The following is a 23,996-nucleotide window of genomic DNA, read 5'->3' as shown; positions in this document are numbered from 1 at the left end:
TTAAAGTGAAGCATATTTTATAATATTAACAAAATATCCAGACCATTCTTGCATTTTAATGGAACTAATGGATACTGGGATCCCATTGTGATGAAAGGCCTTAAAATGTACTAAATACATCCATTTTTCAAGCCAAATATGTTACTAAATATTGATGCCCATGTTGTTTTTAATAGGAAAAAAAGCAAAAAGCAAACCATTGTTGTGAGATTCAGCCATTTTAAAAGGAGACCAACTGCACACTTCACTTCACTGACTGTCTTCCTGCGTGGTGCCTTTCAGGGCCAGTGGTGTGGATTCAACTTGGACAGTCAAGCGATTGACTTTGAATGTTGACAACCAAATGTGAAGTGCTGTCTCAGTTCTAAGATCAACTAGACAATAATAACTGAAAAGGTTGCACAGTTGCTTATATTATTTAACTATATGGAAGCATATTTGATCATTTCACAAGGATATTGCTTGCTGCTGCTGGACTGATATTGCACACATGTACTTCGGTAAGAGAGAATATCGAACAGACTTGTAACATGCCATGAAGAGACAAGAAATGAACAGATGTTATAGACATACTTTCATCCATCCATCAATCTAGCCTGCTTATCCAGAGCAGGGTCACAGGGCAGACAAACCCTATCCCAGCAATTATCAGCACAATGCAGGAACAATCCCTGAACAAAGTGCCAGTCCATAGCAGGGTGAACACACACTGGCCACTATAGGAATGGCAATCCACCTAACCTACATATGTTTGGAATGTGAGAGGAAACCAAAACCCTTGGGGAAAAATTGCAGACACTATGCAGGGAACATCCAGGCTGTAAACCCCAATTTCCTGCGCTGTCAAATAATAATAATAATTACTGCCCTGAATATCTTGCATTCATTAATCTATTCATATATTTTTCTCCACTGTAATAATAATAATAATAATAATAATAATACCGGTAATAATCAATTTATCTATCCTCCTAACCTGCTTATCCAGGGCCGGGTCATGGGACACCTGGATCCTATCCCAGCAATCATGGGGCACAAGGCAAGAACAACACCTGGATAATAATGTTCTAATATTCATATAATAATAATAATAATAATAATAATAATAATAATAATAATAATAATAATAAATCTATCTTTCTAACCCACTTTTCGAGGGCAAGGTCACGGGTCAGCTGAAGCCTGCCATAGCAACCATGCCCATCTATTGCAGGATGAACACACACAGACACACACACTAGGGACATTTTAGCAATGCCATTTTCACTTTGTCATTATGGGTTACTGATTGAGGAGCAAAAATGGCCAGTCTACTTATTTAAGGTCAAACATACAACACAGCATGCAGAAAGTGAACGGGGCTGAATTTCTGAGTTCACTGTATATAATGTATATTTTCGCATCTCACAAACCATTTATTATCTTTTTGCAGGACCCATCTCAGTTTCACTACTCATCGATTTGTTATTAATTAAAAACAAGACAGGCGTTACCACTCAATGTGTATAGTCAAAAAGTGCAGAAATCCAGCAATGCATTTTAAGCCTTGGTTTAAATCATGGTTTAATTATTTACAAAACGCCGCATTGATCAAAATTGGATTTAGAATCAAAATGGTCAGTTTAAGTTTGTATTACAGGGGTTAGATCGATCCTTACTATACACTGAGAAGATCAATTATTTATCATATTTACAACTGTGGGTCACTATATAGTACATCAGTTTTACAGAACGAAACTAAACTAATAAAAGGAGACCCCTGTCTGCAGACTCGCTACCACGCCTCACAGATTGCCCACGTCCAACTCCCCCGACGAACACTCCCATTTGAAGATAAGAAAGGTAAGCGGAGAGGATGGCGTCGGGCAGTGTCCGTCCCGTAACGACGTACTTCATGTCCACTCGAAGTACAGTAAGTACAAGTTTGTCTTTAAGGCAGTCTTTGGTGAAGTAATTTTTAGAGCGCCGGATGGCCGTTATTTTTGTTTCTTGAAAGTGATTAGCGGCTTTAGCTGCCCATCTATAAACGAGGACACCAACCCACAAGTGAGTTTGTGTCAAGTAAGCTTCGTTTGAGATGGCAGGGTGGCGTGGGAGATGACAAGCGGTCATAACTCGTGGAACCTTGGCTGTATTTACGGGTTGTTGCAAGGTGATGGCCTTTTATCGCATACTCCGTTTTCCTTCTACTTTAGGTTTGCCCACCCTTATAACAATTCCAGGAGGATGGGCAGGCACTTACACTCGTGCAGCCCTTCAGACGTTTTCGAACTTCTTTCCCAGTCCAAGTCAGAACAGAAAACTATAGGGAAAGCAAGCCCTCTGAATATCGGATCAGTTTTAGAGACTACAAATAACATTACACGTTCATCTGAAATATACTTAATTTCGATCAAAGACTGGATTCTTCTCTATCGAGACGGGTTAAAGTTTAGGCACACAAAAATGGTAAACGAGAGGCCTTCTGTTATCTCGACATGTCTTTCAACTAGTTGTTAGAGTTTGTTGACGGAGCTAACGATCAATAAGAGTGTTTGCCAAACATATCAGAGTCCATATAGTCCAAATAAACTCGAAAACCTCCCCACAAATAATTGCCTTTTTAAATCTTTTTTAATTTTCTCTGTCAGAGACATAAAAAGGGTTATGGTCAAAACAATTAATGTAATAAATTATTATAGCAAGAAAATATCTGTGTTGCTTTCTTAGTACAGAATCACTGTACTAAGAAATGTTAGAACTGTCTTAATTTCTTGCACAAGGCAGTGGACAGTTAAACACACACACACATACACACACGGTCATTTTCATATCAGCGTAATCTAGTTTAGGGTTCTCACAAGAATCAGAAGTGTAATCAGGAATTCATTTCGATGGCAGATGAGAAAGCATATGAATCAACTACTGTGGTTAGTAGTCCATCATAAAATGTACTACATGGCTTGCACCCCAAATCCCCCAAGGCTATGGCTATGGCCAGACTCATGTGGGGATAAAAAAAACAGGGTACAGTACTTGTTTTAATAATATGGATATGGAGAGAATGCACAAATTCCACTCAGTCTGTTACCAGGCCGTCATTTAAGGACAGTCTTCTCAAGCTTTTAGGCATCAGCTTTAAACAGTGTGCTAAAATGCTCATCTCTGAGTCATCCACTCACTCTTTAAATGTACATACAGTAAATAATTGGAATAATTTATAGACTGAATATGTTTTTAGAATCAGAGAGGATATTTAAATTCTCAGAAGGCACCACTGCACACATTGGATATACAGTATGCTAGCTCTGCTCAGCTGAGATTAAAAAAATGAGAGCAAAAGAAAAGCATCAGACATAAGGCAGGAACAATCCTAGGGTGCTGCCAGTCCATTGTGGAGTAAAAAAAGATAAACACACATGCTAGGGTCACTTTAGCAAAGCTAATTCAACTAAATGTAATCAAGGTGAAGTTTAGAATGGATGTTTTAACATACAGGCAAAGTGGTAGCACAGAGCTGTTATTCCTGCCTGTCAGTGCCAGGTTCTATGGAGTCTGCATGCTCTCCTCATGATTTACCAAGAAAAACCGAACAGACTCTCAGGTGTAATTGCTCCCAACGGGGCTTCTACAAAATATTAAATTTAGTTTCTGAATTACTATATAAATATGGGATTTCAGCTTTTGTTTTTAAAAGAATTGTCAAACCTTTCTAAAAATGTTATCACGTTGCCATTATGGGTTATTAAGTGTACATTGATAAGCTAAAATGGCAAATGTATCTATTTAAAATTACACATACAACACCATAAAGTGTGCAGAAAGTGATGGGGGTTGAATTTCTGAATCTTCTGTATATAATGCATTTTCACGTCTTTTATTTATTAGTTATAGATCTTTTTGCAGGACCTGTCTAAGCTTTTACTATTCATCCATTGTAATGGTTTGTAATGGTTTATTAATTAAAAAAATTAATTGTTGCCAGTCAACATGTATAGTCAAAAAATGCAGAAATCCAACAATGCATTTTGAGCTTATTTTTAATAAAATGAATATTTTTAAAATCATGGTTTAATTATTTAGAAAACAATGTGTTGCTCAGAGTTGGATTTAGAATTTAAATTTTCATTTTGAGTTTGTATTAGAGGTCAAATGTCGGTCCTTACAATAAATATACTGAGGGGATAAATTATTTTGTCATATCTACAACTTCTACAACCTTAAGCTTTTTTCCCCATATGTGAAGCTTCTTTGTGTCTTTTCCAGAACATCTGACATGACCAAAATATAATAAGAACATGTTTTGTTTTACAGTTTATTCTGCCGAGGCAGTGATGTAGATCAAATCATATAACCATTATTTGTACAAACCCACTTTCTTTGGACACCTGAGTAAATATGACATTGTCAATGTTACATATTTGACTAATAGGTGTGACTTTTTAAACAATCACTTGTAAATGCTCAATATATAAAGCAGTTACTAAAATTATTTGTGAAACATAATGCTTACCTCTGTAGTAACATTCTTTAAAGTTGACAAGGTAGCAGTAAGCTATTTTATTATTAACAAAAATGTTACACATCCTAATTCTCCTAACATTTATTTATTTGTTTGCAGATGTTCTTCCAGACTGGGCTGTTTCTTTACATTCTAATTCTTTGGACTAGAATTTGTTGCTGCAGTGCTGGTAGGTTGCAAAGGATTGCATCATAGTATATCATTATAATCAGAAAACACTTGTTTGTTTTGTTCAGTTAAGTATATTAATATAGTGTATTTAATTTCTTAAAGTAATATTTCAGTTTGGTATAGAATGCTTTTTAAAACAAATGGAAAAAGAACTCAAATAATAAATAATCGGATTAAGGTGATGGTTTGTGATACATTTGCTTTCATGAAATAACTAATGTAGCTTGAATAAACGCTTACTGGAGAAGTCCTCATTCATTAGATTTAATTAAATGTACTTTATTAAACCCATGGGAAAATTTACATACATACAGCAGCAGAAACATAAAAAGCAAGGACATAGACTCCAAGACATGTGATATAGCCAATCATTCAATCAGTCGATAAGTAAAAATAAATAAATAAATGTGTATTGTGCAGAAATTTCAAAATTAACTTAAAAAGTATGTCGGGAAGAAACATTGAATTTCCTGATAGCAGTGGTCTGAAAAGACCCCCAGAAGTGCTTCTTAGCACACCATGGTGGAATAGGCCACTGGCTAAAAGTGCTCCAAGAGAATGCCTTCTGGAGGAGAGGGATGGGTCTTTTCCACAACAACTTCCAGAGTGTCCAGGATTCACTGTGTAATGGAGCAGGCTTTCGTGATAATTTTTTTCAGGCATTGTACATTTTTTGAGCACATGTTGCTTCCCCTGGAGACTGTGGTGCAGAGCAACACGCTGGCTACTATGGACTGATTCAACATTTCCAGCAGCTTGCTGCACACATCAAAAGCCCTGAGTCTCCTTACAGTACAGTCTGCTCTGGTGCCTATTGTACAGCTGTGTTGTCAGTCCAGTCCAGTTTGTTGTTTATAGATAGATAGATAGATAGATAGATAGATAGATAGATAGATAGATAGATAGATAGATAGATAGATAGATAGATAGATAGATAGATAGATAGATAGATAGATAGATAGATAGATAGATAGATCTTTATATGTACCAAGGGGTATATTTGGCATTTTAGAAAAGCTCTTTAAATGAATAAATGCATAAATGGATAGATGAGTAAATAAATAAATATACACATACATTTTAGTCTGAACACACACTTGAATGACTATAAAGCAAGAAAATTCAAATGAAAGAAAAGAATGTGCAGAATTGTTCATAATGGCCGTCAGTTTTATATATGATATACAGTATATACACAGTCAACACAAATACAGTCATGGGTTCAGTTCAAAAGAGAGATTTTTATTTTAAAAGTACCTCACAAAGGTTTCTTGAAAGGTTGTAGAAGTATAATTACAAACAAAATGTTCTTTCATTCTTTTTTCTTCTCTTCTCTTCTCTCTCTGTCCATCTCCCTCCAGTGAATGTTGCCTTCCTTCTACCCGACTCTGTCTTAACTGGAGGAGGCTTAATGGCTTCCTTATATGTTGGACTGGGGAGTACTTTCAGTGCCAGGAAATGGCCCAGTTGAAGCACTTCTGGGTAAAGTGCATGTCTTGAAAAACAGGGATCATGAATCTCTGCAGCAACCCCTGGCACATCTATAGGACCCAGCAGGGCTGACTCTCGACACTACAAAAACATATTTGCCCTGTAGGTTTCCACATTGTTATTGTCTGATAGCGGTCATGGGACATTGTATCTTTGATTGCCAGTACAACAAACATTTCTGAGCAGGCACCAGCCACAACGCTGCTCTTGTGAAAAGACTGGAGATAAATGCCATCAACTCAGAGAGGGAGAGGCAAGTTTGTTGTATCACGTGAACGTCACTGAGAGAATAAAACTGAATAATAAAAAAAACAAGCGCTAATTTTTACAAGTAGCCAAAATTTACACTGGGTGTTACAGAGTAAAATCAAATGTATGTTTTATTATACTGTAGAAATAATAATAATAATAGCAGCTCATTACTCAAAATGTGAAGCACCCAGTTTCAAACCCAGGACCTTCAGGTTATAAGGCAGCAGTTCTTACCTCTGCACCATTCAAGAATATGTGCAAACTTCCTGTTGATTGACATTTGAGCTTGAGTTTTTAACTCATTGACAAATACATGTAAATCAAATGCTTTTTTTTTCTTTGGTTAAATTCTTGAATAAAAACGCACGTGTTTATTTGATATTTGGACTAAAGTCTTCACACATTATACACTTCTCGTCATTATTATTATATCATGGAAAAAATTTCTGCTTTAGGTATGTGTTCAGCATTTCTTGCATTTCTCACATTTACTTTCATCCTACACTTACCCAGATCTTTGTAGACACGGAACACACATGAAGTGCATGTATTCCAAATAACGATATACTGTACAGTATTATTTACCCTATACAACTCCAGGCACCTCACACACAGATAAGGAGTCTTGGCTTGAGCTGGGAGACCTTTTTCTCCGCGAGCTGAGTTCCGTCAAGGCGGGGAATGGGACAACAGGCTGCTTGCTGCTTCTGCTGATCAACGCATTTACAAAACAAAAGACGCTGATGGTAGAGGTGCAACAAGATTTAAGGTGGGCAGGGATTACGAGTTTATTTGTAGGCTTCAGGAATTCTAGTGTTAAATTGTACATATAAGGTTGATTCCAGGAGCATGTTGTGGCTTAAAGTTGTTTTTATTGGTAATATAAATATAATATTCTCAAACCTGCTTAATCCAATTAAGGGTATTGAGGGAGAAGCTCCAAGCTCAAGGAAGAAAACAGCCCCATAGTGCATTAGTTCATTGCAGTGCCCACTCACGCAGACACCCATGTGGCCAAAACTGAAATATCCAGTTAAACTGACACACATGTTCATAGGCATGTGGTAGAAAAACCGGTGCACCCTGGGAAAACTTACACAGACATGAGTGGAATGCGGAAACCTCACATAGAATGGGTGAAAGAGTTGAACCCAGGGTGCTGGATTCATGATGTAGCAGTGTAATCTGCTACACTACTATACAACCTTCTTTACATCTGTAATCAATATTAATGCGGGGAATTTTATTTGTTTTTAGGTTGCCTTAACAATAATAATCTTGGTGATTTGTCGGACCTGTTGGAAAAATTCAATTATGTTGGACAGAGCTGCAAGGATATAAAGGAGAGATATGGAGTTAAAACAGGTATGTACTGTAATAAAGATTTTGTCTTTTTTATCATAACCAGTTATGTGGTAGACTAAAAGACCAGCACACTTTTGAAGAATTAGAAGCTGTTTTTATATTAACACTAGGGGGCTCCGCCCCTGCTCGTTTCGCTCGCTAATTCCCAGGTTTGGTTTACCGGATATACAATTTAAAGAGATTGTTATTTTCATGGGAATTGTTACATGTGCATTATTTTCACTTTTACTTTAAAACTTTTGTAAAAACAATATTTGTCCTTTATTTTCTGCCCTGGGTGTGGTTAAATCTCTTTTTCGCGGGATGTATAACGCTGCTTCTGTTGTGAAGGGGGGGCTGAACGCACACTAAGGAGATGCGGTCGGATCAGCTGCTGTTTTGCTGCTGGCGAGCTGCGTGTTCTGCTTGTCGAGCTGCGCGTCAATCATTTAAAAGCCTGTACAGCAGCTGTCCTTCTGTCTCACTGCCTTGTCTCGCGGGACGTTAAAGTGTCTCTTGCAGGACATCAAATTGTCTTCCGAGAAGATCACGTCTTGTCTGCCTGCCAAGATTTTTTTTTTATAATAAGAGAGATGTACAGTATAAAAAGTAACAAAGCAAAAATTCGCTGAATATTATAGACTTCCCTAATTTAGTGAAAGTGTCTTTACATGGGAGTGTAATTTTTATTTTGTTTTTATTACAATATTTATGGTTTTACACCTAAGAAGTCTACCATCGACCACATTCTGGCACTGGGGGTTCTCATGGACCGCAAACGTGAATATCAACAGAGTTTCTTTGCAGTCTTTGTCGATTTTCGTAAAGTGTTTGACTCAGTTGTTCGAGCTGCCCTGTGGGACATCCTGGGGGTTCGCGGGATCCCCTCAAGGTTGCTGGATATCACGGGCGGCCTGTAGACTGGTACTGTGAGTGCTGTGCAGAGTGGAGGCAGAACCTCTGCGTTTTTCCCAGTTGATTCTGGGGTTTGTCAGGGGTGTGTTCTTGCTCCTATTCTGTTCAATTCTTGTATGGACTGGGTGTTGGGCAAGGTCATGGGGTCCAGTGGCTGTGGGGCATCTGTTGGTGAAGAAAGATTCATGGATCTTGACTTTGCCGACAATACTGTGATCTTCGCGGAGTCAATGGAGGCTTTGATCAGGGCACTCGAGAGACTGAGCGAGGAGTCAGAGTGTCTGGGCTTGCGAGTGTCCTAGATAAAAACCAAGGTCCAGGCCTTTAATAACCTCTTGGGCACAGCCATTAGCAGTGTGTCTGTTTGCAGACAGAGTGTCGACCTTGTCGAGAGGTTTACTTCCCTTGGCAGTGAGATTCATGTCTCTGGTGACTCTTCCTATGAAGTCAGTAGATGGATTGGGAGAGCATAGGGGGATCATGAGGTCGCTGAAAAGGGGTGTGTGTTGCTCCCGATATCTATGCAAAAGGACAAAGGTCCAAGTCTTTAGAGTCCTGGTGCTTCCTGTCTTGCTATGTGGTTGTGAGACATGGATGCTATCCAGTGACCTGAGACGAAGACTGGACTCCTTTGGTACTGTGTCTCTCCGGAAAATCCTTGGGTACCGTTGGTTTGACTTTGTATCGAATGAGCGGTTGCTCATTGAGTCCTGAATGAGGCACATTACCTACATTGTGATGGAGTGTCAGTTACGGCACTATGGCCATGTGGCGCGTTTCCACGAGGGTGATCCAGCTCGTAAGATCCTCATTGTTGGGGACAGAGTGGCTGGATCAGGCCAAGGGGTCGCCGACGTAACACCTGGCTGCGGCAGATAGAGGGTTATTTCCGGAGGGTAGGACTGGACCGCATGTCTGCCTGGGGAGTTGCCAACCGGAATCCCAAGTTGTTTCGTTGTGTAGTGGCTGCGGCAATGCACTGTACCAGTGCATGCTCCCCAACTTGACTTGACTTGACTTGTTGTTAAGGTGTGATCACTTATCATTTCTCCACTTTGCCTATTATTTCTGTGTACACATCAGACATCATTTAAATACGTGTCTAATTCTAAGTATGCAAAGTTCGGATGACAAGAGTTTACAACATCAAATTTGTGACTTGTACATTCATACTCTGCCTTTCACAGTACACAATGTACAAAGATAAACAAGCAAAGACTGACAAATTGAAATACAGAGTGATGTACAGGGTTAGAAAAACAGTTATTTAATATTTAACATGGAAGAATAAAACATGACACATAATATTTAGATTTTTGTAACCATTGTTGAAGCCATTGAGAATTCCGAGTGTCTTTTTTTGTTATTGACACAAAGCACAGTCAGTATTATTCATGGTGAACATCTGGAATTTCAATACAGTTATGGAAGTAGTTTTTTGTCACACTAATCCAATCTAAAATTACTATAGAATTATTTAAATAACTCATGCCAGATTGTGGACATAGATTTATAAAATGTCAAATTTAGGAAAATTAGTGACTTTGCTATTAGTATCAGTACTGATCTATGAATTATGTGTTAAGAAAATGAAGTTGGGTGAGGAACTAAAAACCAAACTTTGAAAAAATGCCGGATATATATGACCAAATTATATTTATTCATTTTTTTTATAATAAAGCATTATGTTTAGTATTTTCTCTGTGTTTTTCAGATGGACTTTATTATTTACAGTCTAAAACAGGAATTATTTATGAAACCTACTGTGACATGACCACTGACGGTGGAGGCTGGACTCTAGTTGCCAGTGTTCATGAGAACAACCTACGAGGAAAGTGCACTGTTGGAGACCGTTGGACCAGTCAGCAAGGGAATATGGATGTTGTTCCTGAAGGAGATGGTAACTGGGTTAACAAAGTCACCTTTGGAAATGCTGAGGGGGCAACGGGAGATGACTTCAAGGTGAGAGCTCTTAGGTTTAGGTCATTTGAAATAATTTCTTAAACCTAACTCACTATTTACCTATTCATTTTCCAGGTAAATATGACTTGACATTACAGATAAGGCAAAATAAATCTCAATTGTCTGTATACAAACTTTGCTTTACGTAGTTCACCCTTTATCATCATCATTAATATCACTAATTTAACAGTCATTTCCTGGGATTACCCAGGTTAGCTGGTTGCTTCCAAATTTGTTTCTTTACTCATTTGATACAAAAACAAATCTGTGTCTTAAATGGATACTCACTATGTAACTAGTAGTTTGTAAAGTTTTTATTTGTATCTGCCTTTGAAAGTGCCAAAGCACTCTGCACCTGAACTCTTTGAGGAGTTCTATATAAAAATAAACTAAACTGAATTGAACCTGACACCACCTTCTACCATGTCTTCTTTGGTCTCTTCCTGGACCTCATCTCCTCCTCCTCAACTTTGTACACCTTTTATACAATCATACTCTGCCTTTCACTCCACACACCAAAACACCTTAGTTAGTTCCTCCTCTGTGACACTCCATACATCCACATTATCATTCTTGTTTCTATTCTTTCCAGCATTCTTATCTCTGGTTGGCTTTCACAGACCAAATCTAACTCCCATAGAGCATTCTACTCCTCACACAGCTTTCATTAACTTTTTTCACTTCGATGCCAGAGAGGCTTTTTTAGAAGTCACCCATAATATCACTGATGTGCCCAAAGAATGGCCTGCAAGTAACATGTTACTCAAGTATCATAATTTCCTTACTGTCTTTATTGAACAGGAGAACATAAGAAATTTGACGAATGAGTGGATATCATTCAGTCCATCAATCTTTTTTGTTTAACTAAGAGCTAAGCTGTCCCAGTAGCTCATCCAAATGCTTTTTAAAGGTTGTCAATGTTTCTGCTTCAACCACATGGCTCAGTAGTTCGTTCCAGATTCCTACAATTCTTTATGTAAAGAAATGATCCATGGCTTCAGTCCTAAATGCACTCCCCTTAATTTCCACTGGTGTCATTGACTACATGATTTACTGTTAATCGCTGGATTTGATTTATCAATGCCTACATTTATACTTACTACCACGACCAGGCTCGTGGAGTCAGAGTTGTGGAATGCACTAATGTATGGGCTTATTTTTTGGTAGATTCAGAATTGGAGTCTAAAGTGCTTTAAAAAAACAGGACTACAACTCCAACCTTGATATCTGCTAGTTGTTCAGTGGAAACACACTAAACAAACACACTGATACACCCACTGCAAACTTATTTTAGTTTAAACATAATTCCTGTACATGAATTTAACACCTGTACTGAACTGGGTTACAGCAGTTACATAGGGGGTTGCCACATGTTCGTGACAAGCACACATCCATTAAGGATATATTACATTGTCTTTTATAAGGTAACATCTGCATTTAGGAGCTGCTGAGAATTAAAGGAGAAAACACAAGCTGTCCCTGGTTATACTTTGGTGTATGATGTATTTAGAAGCATTAATCCTACAAATCTGTCATATTTTGCAACTGTGTCAACACAGTATTGAGCAAGCTGCACAAAGCCTTTAGTAGTTGCAATAGATGAATGTTTTCACACTCAACTGCAACACTTATTAGGACGATGCTTTTATGCAAAGCGACTTATAACATTTGAGATATAATTGGTTACATTTCTTGTGTTTCCATGGGAGCATAGGCAGGTGAAGTGACTTCCTCATGGTCTCACAGTGGCAGTAGTAGGATTTAAACCCATGACCACATGGTTTGAAGTCCCTATAGTTGAAAGCCTTAATCACTACACCACACTGTCTGTTAAAGCAAACTACTGTTTTTTCTTCCATACTGACAGAGAGTACATCAAGGTTTTCTCTGAAACACAATTTGGTTTGTTCAGGGAGCAGTAAACACAGCTCACATATTTCATTGCTTTTCCATATGAAAATAAAGTCAATTGAAGCCTGGTCCAACTCTTCTTCTTCTTGCTTTACTGGCAGATGGCAAGCAACAGTATCATGCATTACTGCCATCATGTGGTATGGAGTATGGATCAGAATGTTCTCATTACAATATTCACATTCAATTTGGTATCCTTCAAGAATTGTAACATATACTGATAGCATGCATCCCCTGATTTCTTCTGCAAAATATTTTCCAAAATAAGATTCACTGTCATTTCTCTGAGGTGTTCTACTAAAGTTTTCCTATCCTTGTCATACCTCCGACATTGTAATATCACATGTTCTACTGTTTCTACCTTTCCACGGTATGATGTTTTCCTATCCTATAAAGTGAGCTGTTTAGACTAGTGTGTCCAAATGTAAGTTTTATCAATTGTTCTTCATTTCCTCCCCGTCCATCCCATTTCTTCCACTTTCCTCTGAACTCTGTAATACCATCGTCCCTCCCTTTCTTCCTCCCATTGTTTTTGCCACCTTTCCTTCATCATTTTTTTAACAATACTTCTCACTTCAGATTTACTCAGACAAACTGATAGCTGTATTTCCAATTTGAACTGTTGCTTCATTAGCTTTACAGTGATCCCTTGCTATATCGCGCTTCCTCTTTTGTGGCTTCACTCCATCGCGGATTTTAAATGTAAGCATATGTGAATATATATCGCAGATTTTTCACTGCTTCGCGGATGTCTGTGGTCTACAGTACGTGTGCTTCCTCATGATTTGCCCATTTGAATTCAAACAAGGGACGCATTTGAATTCAAACAAGTGACGCTATTGGCGGATGGCTGAGAAGCTACCCAATCAGAGCACACGGTTAAGCTCCTGGGTGCTGACTGGCTCAGCGACAGGGAGCGCAGAATTCGATTACGCTTAAAGCCGGCATCTCATCTCACTCATTCAGCATCAACGTTTTTCTTTGTGCGTACTGTAGTCAAGCTCTTTGTTATGTCTACAAAGCGATCTTCTCCTGCTACTGCTTCTGGGGCCGTGCCGAAGCGACTTTCCTGTCATTTTTACTGTACTGTACTGGTCAGTCTGTGTTATCCTTTTCACATCATATATTTGGTTTCGCATGTTCCCCCAGCTACTATTTTGTTTTGCTTATTCATAATTTCCTGTGTTACTTACTGTCTTTGTTTTCTACCACTCTTTATAACTTTTCTTCTTTTCCGCAATTGCCATCGGTAACTCTGCATTCTACTTTTTTGTCATGATAGGGTCCTATGATGACTGTACTTGTCTCTATATATATATACTTTTTATTATTTAGACCATAGCCCGGTGCCCCCATTTCCATACTCATAGCATATTGTCAGGAATGCCTGCTTAATGTAGTTCAACACTTCCCTCTTTCTTTTACATCTGCAACCCCGACAATTAGATAGGGCACCAGAATTGGCAGGAGAGGAAATTACACATTTATTTATCATGTATTATAGCTAAGTATAAGCAGAGTACAAATGTGAGTATAAGTTCTCTGTCTTGTTATGTGGATTTGTCTCTAGTCCAGCTTGGTCTTTTCTGAATATGGCCTTCAAAAGAGAGATGTTCTCTTCAGGATGGAAAAGTGACAGAGAGAGACAGTTAATTTGTTATCCCTGTTTTTTATGTTGGTCCGTCTTCCTTGATGTGCTTCCTCGACCAATGGGATATAATTGCACAGGCCAACTCCCCAGCTTCATTCCAGTCCTGTTTAGGCATGACTCAGTTCAGGCAAATTTAGCCCCCATTTCAACCATTTTCTTTTCTCTGTGGGAATGTGCCATAACTTCTCCCTATCGCTTCTGTTCCAAGCAATTCCTTCTATTTATCTTGTATGCTTCTTGAACTTTGCCGGTTGCTTTAGTATTAGATTCTTTTGTGAAATATGTATACATATGCAGCAATACATGTCTTATATCAGTATACTCTCCAAAATATACAAATTCCCCAAATTTGCCATTTAATAAGTTAAAACACACTTTTTTTTCAGAACCCAGGATATTACGACATTCAGGCCCAGGATATGTCTGTGTGGCATGTTCCCAACCAAGTTTTAATGGAAAATTGGAAAACTTCTGCCATTGTGAGATATCACACAAACAGTAAATTTTTCCCACTTTATGGAGGAAATCTGTATGGACTCTTTCAGGTGAGTAACATTTTGTATAAATGTACAACCATCCATTTTCTGAAACCATTACATAGTCACTATGTGCTGGAGCCATCCCAGCAACACTTGCAATGCATAAACCCACCCATAACTGGATTACAGTCCATCATAGGGCACATTCGCTCTCATTCTCACCTTTACTCATGCTGGGCTAATTTAAGGTCACTAGCTAGCCTAGCAAACTCATCTTTGGAATGTGGAAGGAAGACAGAAAGCATGGAAAGACTCTTCACAAATATTGTTTGGGACATTAAATCCAAACTATAAGGCAGCAGAACTAACCACTGCAATGTCTAGCAACCTCTATGTAAATATACTATATGTAATAAAAAATTGTTTGAATTGTGTTAACATGATTGTAATTTTAATTCACAATGCAAAACATCAGACATTAAGAATGACTGAACTAACAGTGTAATGTCTTTAGTCATACTCATTAACTGACTGTGAACAGGTTAGTAGAGCTTGTATTCAAGATGTCTGATCAGTGGCGTAGCGTAGTGGGGGTGGCAGGGGCGGCCCGCCACGGGCGGCACTTTTAGGGGGCGGCAAAATTTCACAATAAATAATAATAATATCTTGTAAAAATTTGAACCATACCTAAATAAGGGGGCGGCGGAATTTTCCTCCGCCCCGGGCGGCTGACACCCACGCCACGCCACTGTGTCTGATACAAAGTTCTGTATAATGCCATTAGAGTTTACCTCACTTATTCAGCTTGTTTTTTGTTACTTGTTTATTTATGAAACCTATAAATTACAATTTTATTGGTTTTTACTGTTATGTAAAAATGATCATTTATGTAAAAGTGATTTTAAGAGAAAATTATTTTTATCTTTTGTTTCAAAATGAAGATGAAAAAAGGAGAAAGACAATCATGAGGTCACACAGTGAAAATTGTATCATTGACTATTTTTATTCAAGAATCTCAGTTTAGGAGAGGTGTGAATCTGTGCTTTTGCTTCTTATTTCCAACTTTTTCTGAAATCCCTGTAGGTACTTATGTGCAGGCATTTTTTTTACATGCACATATTTCAAATACCTTTTTGTCTGTAATAGTTAATGTGTATATTTTTAAATCACTCTACTGTATATTTATGTTTAATAATTTGTTGGTGAAATACAGCTTTTGGATGCTTATTTATGCCACAAATAAATATCATTTTGCATTATTTTGTAGTATTACATGACTTGTCAAAACCATTCAGTTAGTTTGAATGCATTATTTATAAAGCCGTAGTTACTTTGTTAAGTAAGATCAAAATGTTACATATAGCACTGTATATCAAATTAGTTAATTAGTTCAAAACTTTCAAGCAGAATAATACCATTGATGTACAATTTGACATTCTAGCTATATTATAAAAATTGTGACTTTCTCTTCAAGTATGTTATATTTATGTAATAGTAATCATGCTCTGACAGCATCAATAATCTCGACCATTGGTAGTGGATTTTAAAAAGAATCAGGTTTTCAAAAATAAATTGGTACATGTAATATTCTGTGTATATAACATAAAAATGCAATTATTCCATTTACACTTAAAATGGTTTTATAAAGTTTATTGAGTAGAAATTGCAATATTCCTTTTTTCCTTCTATGTACTGATTTTTTTTCTTTTTATTTTGTAGCGTTTTCCATTGAAATACAAAGGTGGTTTGTGCAAAATTGACAATGGGCCATCCATTCCTATTGTTTTTGATGTGGGAGATGCAAAATACCTCAGAGAAATGTATGGCCCAAACACATATGGTAAGAATGTGCTGATTAGATATGCATGTAAAACATATTGAAAATATAAATATAATACTAATACATACAATGCATTACCATTACCAAGTATGTGATATAGTGATTCCATTAAATGATATCTACATTTCAAATTTGTGTTTAATGTGTTCAGTTGAGAAGTCTGAAGAAGGGGTCTGAGTTGCCTCGAAAGCTTGCATATTGTAATCTTTTTAGTTAGCCAATAAAAGGTGTCATTTTGCTTGACTTCTCCTGCCATCCATAATGGCTAACACAGTATAACATTCTACTACTACATGTGTTGAGTTGTTAAGAATTTATCTATGAAAAGATTTAATAGAAACAAATGCATCCATGATCATTGAATAGAAGAAGTTAACATAACACAGAGTGCCCCTAAGTATTTATCTTTTGTAGTTTTTCACTATTATCAGTGGACAATTCTTGTAACATCTACCCTGTGAAAAACATGGGCTATTCTTGGTAGATGCCCTGAATCACTTCAGCTGACCCCTTTCAATCCATAGGAGTAGCCGCTCCAGTCTATGTCAGACTCCTTACCAAACTATAGATTGAGCCTTGTACCCTAGTAGAGAAACCTTATTTGTGTCACTGACACAGTACATATTGTAGGAAATTGTTTAAAAAGTCACTGACCTTACATAGCTATGGATAATATTCAGTAATTGCAGAGCTTGGTGTGGGGACGTAGATCTTACTGCACAAGTATGCTGTGGATTTAATACATTTATCAATCACTTATGATAAAAAATTGAAGTTCTTGAGCTACTACACCTTGGGTAGCCACTTTGTTCTTAGAGCAAGACTTTCACTTTAAGAGAGAAAGGACCATGAGCTTATAATTGGAGATGTAGAGTAGTGTCATGCTGTGCCAGTGTTTGTATTCCAGTACCTTGACAATAATTTTCTTAGGAAGGCTGAGGAGTGTGGTCCTTTGATAAACAGAAGTCATCCCATTTTTTCCCACTATGAAAATGTCAACTACCAACCCTACATCCTTGCCATTGAAAATCTTTCTTCATACCTCAGTTATCAGGATTAACAGGCAATTGAAGTAATTTGCATCCAATTTTTGCTATTTTTTTCTTAAACAACAGTACCCAAGCCTCAAAACTTTACCCAGCTCCACCAGATGCTGCTATCACTGCCTCCTTTTAGGAGTGTGGTTTGGTTTGATTTTGGAATTATTCAAAGTGCTCTGTTAAACATCCACATAGTATCCCCATTCAAAGTCATCATTTTCCCACCATTGTTGAGAATGACCTTTGTAACACCTTGCTTAACATCCCTAAGTGTTTACATACAGTAGCTGGATGATCCTCCAATAGGATCTATGCTTGCCTTAATGACAGGTACATACCACTCTTTGGTATGAGATGCAGGAAAGCAAGTCCATTACTTAGATCTTGATTCAGACTCGATGCCCTTAGTTTCCTCCAAGAAGCAACATAAGCTTTTCTTGAGTTGCCAGTTAAACCCACTGCTAAATGAGGCTTGGTGCACAAGATGACTCTATCATGGGAAAGGTGCTATATAATTAAAATGTATTATTATTATTATTATTATCATCAACAACTCTCACAAAATGTAGCACAGAATACACAAATAGTGCCAAAAAAGAAAATTATTTTTTTATGTTAGCATAGACACTCCACTCCAAGAATTGTCATAGCAAAAAGCATTATTACCTAGTCTGTTAAAGGCTAAAAAATCAGAAGTACAATGCACTTCACTAAATACACAGCAAAAAGAAAGTATACATATAGCAAGAGCCAACATCTATATGTTAATAATAACTTTCATTATATTACTTACGTGTACTATAATTTATGCACTTGAAAGCATTGCTTTCTGAAACTTGTTTCAGTATATCCTGATGTCACCAAATAGAAGAGTGTTTAATGTAAATTCACTTGCCCTGAATTATGGTACAATTACTCTTTTCAGAATATAAAGAAAAGCATAAAGCAATTCCTGCTCAAGGAGATACTAGTTTAGTTTCCTCATCTATGCTTTAACATACATATTATGGTTGCAAAGTGCTGGTGCCTGTCCCAGCAGCATGGAGAACAAGAAGGACAGCAATGATAACTCATTACAGGGCACACTTACACATACCGATAGTGAACCAGTTTAGGGTCATCAGTGAATCTAAAAACATTAACATATACATCTTTGGGATGTTGGCATATCAAGGCAGAAACCCACACAGATCTAAGGAGAAGATGCAAACCCACCAGTACCCTGGCTGGGCTTGAAATACAGAATTGTGAAACTGTGAGGCAGCAGCACTAACAATTGCATCAATATGCAGCTAATACAGCACCTATCATTCTCTGGCAAAAAATGTAAAGAATGGGCAAAGCAAGAAGAAGGCCAGTATAATAACAGAAGGAGTGACAGCATTTACAGTATAACGCTTATTTGCCAGTGTTATGATGTATTGTAGAGTAGCTGTGGTTGATCTTTAGAGGCCACCTGAACTAGAACAGCTGATCTCTTACAATACAATACAATTTATTTTTATATAGCCCAAAATCACACAAGAAGTGCCGCAATGGGCTTTAACAGGCCCTGCCTCTTGACAGCCCCCCAGCCTTGACTCTTTAAGAAGACAAGGAAAAACTCCCAAAAAAACCCTTGTAGGGACAAAATGGAAGAAACCTTGGGAAAGGCAGTTCAAAGAGAGACCCCTTTCCAGGTATGTTGGGTGTGCAGTGGGTGTCAAAAAGAAGGGGGTCAATACAATACAATACATAGAACAGAACAAATCCTCAATACAGTATAAAAATACAAATTTTACAAGTACAAGTACAAGCGAAATCAAATTTTTGACTGTAAGTATATATGTGTACATTTTTGTTTACAGATAGCATATTTCAGATTGTTTTAATTGTATTTAATTTTGTATTTGAAATTATAACTGAATATTTGTAGTTTATGTGTAGCACGATTTACTGCAAATGAGAAGAGCACCTTCTAAGATTAAATTAATCGATAAACAGTAGTTTTTTAAATGATTTTATAATGTTGGTTTAACTTTCTGCTATCAACAGTTAATTTTGTGATCAATAATGCATTAAATATAGCACTTTTCCAGCTAAGTATCTAATCTAATAATGCCAGTCAATCAGTCTTTATTGTGTATAACATATATCAGTAAGGAAGATCTGAGTACTGTGACAATGTAAAATTAGCTCAGAAAACATAGTTTGAATGCAGTGTCTGCTGGAAGGAGAACATTTTAAATCAAACTGCGAGAAAATGTTCTTAACATACTTAAAATTCACTCTGTACAAACTTAGCAATTATTCATTAGCGGTAGCCATCTTTGTTAGCCATTAAGTCACCTCAGTAGAGCATTTGCATTCTTGAGAGCACTGACAGAAGTGTTCACGTCAGGTGAAATTTATAAAACTAAGCACAAAACCTGGTAATAAAGCAATCCATAAGTTTTAATATCATTTGGTGTGTTTACATACAATTGATCATTTCTGGCTTTTGCTTTTTACAGTTGTACAGCTGTATAATTACTGGGTTAATCTTATATTTTTTATTTCGCCATTCAACAGCTGAGACAGAACCTGGCTATGTCACCTTTAGAGTGTTTAATAATGAACAAGCAGCTCTGGCAATCTGTTCTGGAGTCAAAGTAAATGCATGTAACTCTGAACATGTGAGTATAATACTAAGGTTAAAAGTAATTACATTGCATACCTAATATGTGCTGAATTTTAGTCAGATGTTTGTTAGTAAATTTTTACTGACATATTTAAATGTCAGAACTATCATGTGTCTGCAGTAACAAAAGTAAAATTACAGCTTCAGAAACAGTTTAAATATTGGGCAGCCTGAATTCTACACACAAACAGTGTGCCTGAAAGAGACTTAAGTTTGTTTGAAGTGTCTGAATAATGTCTCTGCCTCTAAAGTCTCTTGTGTATCTGTGCAACTCTATGACCCAAGCGTGACTGTTATGTGGATTTCACTTTCACCAAACAACAAATCTTTTAATTCTCGCGGCTACACCTCTTCATTGGGAAGAAACACTACTTTTCCCTGATGGCAACACGAATTAGACGATCTACAAGTCTCCGACTTAAAGTTTAAATCCGAACAATATATTCGATCTCTTTTCGCTGTTCTGTTATTTCACCGAGTAATAATTTTCGTTTGTTTGCACTAATGTGATCTTTACTATCATTTTTTTGAGACTTTCGAATTTTCATACTTCCGTTATCTCTGACCTGCTCTGCATGTGTATCATGCCAACTTTTTAAAATTCTTTACGATGTTCTACTTTGTCATCTACTCTTTGTCTTTTATTTCCAGCCCCGGGCGTGGTTAAATCTCTTGGCACAACGTCTTGTCTCGTGGGATGTGAAAGTGTCTCTCTGAGAAAATCATGTCTCGTCTCCTTCCAAGATTTTTTTTAATAATAGATATACAGTATATATACAATATATATATATATATACAGTATATATATATATATATATATATATTTACAGTTTTCCACCGAGTAAACACAATGCTGATTACAAGTGCAGAGTCATAGCTGAATTAAGTGGCATGCTCATGATATTGTGAGTCAGAGGTGGAAAATGAACCGAGAGCATTGAGTTTGAAAACCTCAGTACTGTTTTTTTTTTTTTGGATACATAAACTACTCGATAATAAAGGGACAAAAAGTACCATCTTCACTTCAGTCCGCATTCTTTGATCTTATATCCAGATTAGCCAGTTTGTAAGACTTACAGATCCTTCACAGAGAGATATAGGAGGCATATCAGGTGGAGTGAATTTGATTGTAATGTAAGGCCCTTTAACAGTGTGCCTGAAACTTCTTCCAAGTACCCTACTGTATTCACTTCATATTGTATCATGTAGTAGAATTCTCCTGTGTGACACCAGGTGTTCCTGCACAGTAGCCTCACCGCAAAGGTGTACTTTAGATGACCAGATTTGCTGATCTCCCAGGCCCTATAGTAGCCTGGGGAACATGAAACCCCACAATAGGACTTAAATTATTATGAGTGAGGTACTGCTGTGATGGTAGCATCCACTGGTGGTCAGTAAGGGTACCACTATCCAGATTAACTTAACAGTTGAATAAAGTGTGTTAGGTTAAGTGGGAAGAAAACACTTAGGAATGTGTGTTAACATAAATGTGAAAATGGCATATTAAGTAGTTTAAGCAGGTGTTCAGCATCTTAGTGACATAGTGCAAACACTGCCGACAGAAATTTGACTTGTGGCACTATCTTTGAAGAACTGACCTCACAGCATCGATGCTGGACATGTCCTTACATAGTTGCCCCCTGTATTCATTCCTTTGGTTCAGGATTCCACCTGAGAATATTTATTTGTAAGCAATTCTAGCCAATCATTAGCTTATTTCCTAATTATTTGTTTTCCTTTGGTAATGGCAGGCTGCACTATTTGAGTTTTTCTATAATATAAAGATGATTTTTACTTATTACATTGAAAAAATGTAACATAGACATTGACTTACTAAACAGAATAGTAATATTGACTATAATTTCTTTGTGATTGCTAATTCTTATATTATTTTTGTAAGCTTTTATAATTATCCTTTTGATGTGTTTGCACATTTCCTCCAGCTTAATGCAGGGAAATATACAAAGGAGTTAACTAAAGTTTAAGCTATTTAATGCATACAGAATTATTTTTTGCAAATGTATAATGCATTATCTATGATAAGTAACTGAAGTATATCTCTTTTTGCAGCGTTAATAATATTGCCAATAATGTGTAATATATAATTTGTGATTACAACAGTCCTTTGTGTGAAGTATTTCTTCTTGGAAAACAAAAATGTTACAATTTGTAATATTTTCTTCTGTTCTAGGTTTGCTTTGGTGGTGGTGGGTTCTTCCCTGAAGCTAGCCCTAGGCAATGTGGAGACTTTGCAGGGTGGGACTGGGATGGCTATGGAACACACATTGGATGGAGTGCAACCAAAACAATAACAGAGTCAACTGTGCTGCTGTTCTATCGCTGAGCTATGTTTAGATCTCAGATCTTAAAATTTAATGAAATAAAACATTGAACATATGCATTCAAATTTTGTGGTGCTTTGATATTATAAAAATGCCGTACTTTTAATTGGATCACACAAAATTAAAACCTTTGGTTAAAATGTTCAAGGAGCACCTTGATGCAGTTGGAAGAAATTATGTCTAAATACAAGAGGAACAACCCTAAATTACAGGACTCATCCTCTGAAAATGATTAAGGAGTTTAAAGTGACACAAAATTTTCATCCTTAAAAAGGACAATTACTATAATTGTTAGGTTTAATTGTAAAAACTTACTCATTTAATCAATGAACATTATACTTTCACTTTTAAATGGCTAAAAATAATTTTCCTATAAACATTTTAATAATACATTAAATTACACTGGAGTTAAACTTTTTTGTTACATGAATAAATATAGGTGAATCTTATATTTTTGTGATGAAAGACTCTCCATCACACAAGGATTTTAAATGACATAATATAAACATTTACACTCCATATGCATGATGGGAGTGCCTCACTTAAAAGGTAAATGTGTACAATTTTCTGCTGCACTTGACCTCAGGAGTATCCCTCTTAAGAGTTCAGCACTAGTCAGCAAACATACAGTGGAACCTCGGTTAACGACCATAATTCGTTCCAAAACTCTGGTCGTAAACCGATTTGGTCGTGAACCGAAGCAATTTCCTCCATAGGATTGTATGTAAATACAATTAATCCATTCCAGACCATACGAACTGTATGTAAATATATTTTTTGTTAAGTTTTTAAGCACAAATATAGTTAATTAAACCATAGAATGCACAGCGTAATAGTAAACTAAATGTAAAAACATTGAATAACACTGAGAAAACCTTGAACAACAGAGAAAACTAACACTGCAATAGTTTGCGCTATAGCGCTACCAACCGCTGGCTAAAAACACTTTTTTTTAATGAGTTTTAAGCACAGGGAAAAAAATGAACATTTGAAAAAATCCGTAATTTAATAAACCACCAAGAAAAGTAACATTGGAACAATGCACGCTACAAACCGATCGCTGTAAACAGAAGTGAAAACAAAATCAAGCCTAGTGCATTCTTTAACTGCCTTCCTACCTTATGTGTCCAGCTCACTCTCTCGCGCTGCCTGTGAGTGTGGGTCTCTCTCTGTCTCATGCTGTGTGTGTGCGTCTCTCTCTCGCGCTGCCTGTGAGTGTGCGCGTCTCTCTCTCACTCTCGCTGCCTGTGTGTGTGCGTCTCTCTCTCGCGCTGCCTGTGAGTGTGCGTCTCTCGCGCTGCCTGTGTGTGTGCGTCTCTGTCTCGTGCTGCCTGTGTGTGTGTGTATCTCTCTTGTGTGTGTGTCGCACTCTCTTGCTCGCTGCACAGGAAATGCACAGGGAGAGACTGAACATGTACAAACCGAAAGGGAAACTGGC

The 23,996-nt window shown here is 37.1% G+C and overlaps 1 protein-coding gene across 2 annotated transcripts; it reads left to right on the top strand.

Annotated features, from left to right (window-relative positions):
* The first annotated feature begins 1,757 nt into the window (after positions 1 to 1,757).
* Positions 1,758 to 22,623, top strand: LOC114655777 (intelectin-1a-like). Of its 2 annotated transcripts, none has more exons than XM_028807001.2 (8): positions 1,758 to 1,912; positions 4,601 to 4,670; positions 7,673 to 7,780; positions 10,389 to 10,636; positions 14,585 to 14,743; positions 16,397 to 16,517; positions 20,108 to 20,211; positions 22,408 to 22,623. In XM_028807001.2, the coding sequence occupies exons 1-8, from the start codon at positions 1,856 to 1,858 to the stop codon at positions 22,558 to 22,560; spliced, it is 1,020 nt and encodes a 339-aa protein (XP_028662834.1). In that variant the 5' UTR covers positions 1,758 to 1,855; the 3' UTR covers positions 22,561 to 22,623. The 2 variants fall into 2 exon arrangements, with proteins under 2 accessions (XP_028662834.1, XP_051786797.1); XM_051930837.1 differs by lacking the exon at positions 1,758 to 1,912 and adding an exon at positions 4,463 to 4,529.
* Positions 22,624 to 23,996: the final 1,373 nt, after the last annotated feature.

The sequence above is a fragment of the Erpetoichthys calabaricus genome, chromosome 8 (genome assembly GCF_900747795.2).
Source record: "Erpetoichthys calabaricus chromosome 8, fErpCal1.3, whole genome shotgun sequence".
Classification (NCBI taxonomy): domain Eukaryota; kingdom Metazoa; phylum Chordata; class Cladistia; order Polypteriformes; family Polypteridae; genus Erpetoichthys; species Erpetoichthys calabaricus.
Note: the sequence above shows the minus strand (reverse complement) of the source record. Positions and strands in the feature narration are given on the sequence as shown.

What these genes read in the sequence shown, in the direction of transcription:
- LOC114655777 (XM_028807001.2), top strand. Translation starts at nt 1,856, where the DNA reads ATGGCGTCGGGCAGTGTCCGTCCCGTAACGACGTACTTCATGTCCACT. An exon ending in TCATGTCCACTCGAAGTACA is followed by an intron (nt 1,913 to 4,600) that starts GTAAGTACAAGT and finishes ATTTGTTTGCAG; the next exon opens with ATGTTCTTCCAGACTGGGCT. An exon ending in GAGATATGGAGTTAAAACAG is followed by an intron (nt 7,781 to 10,388) that starts GTATGTACTGTA and finishes TGTGTTTTTCAG; the next exon opens with ATGGACTTTATTATTTACAG.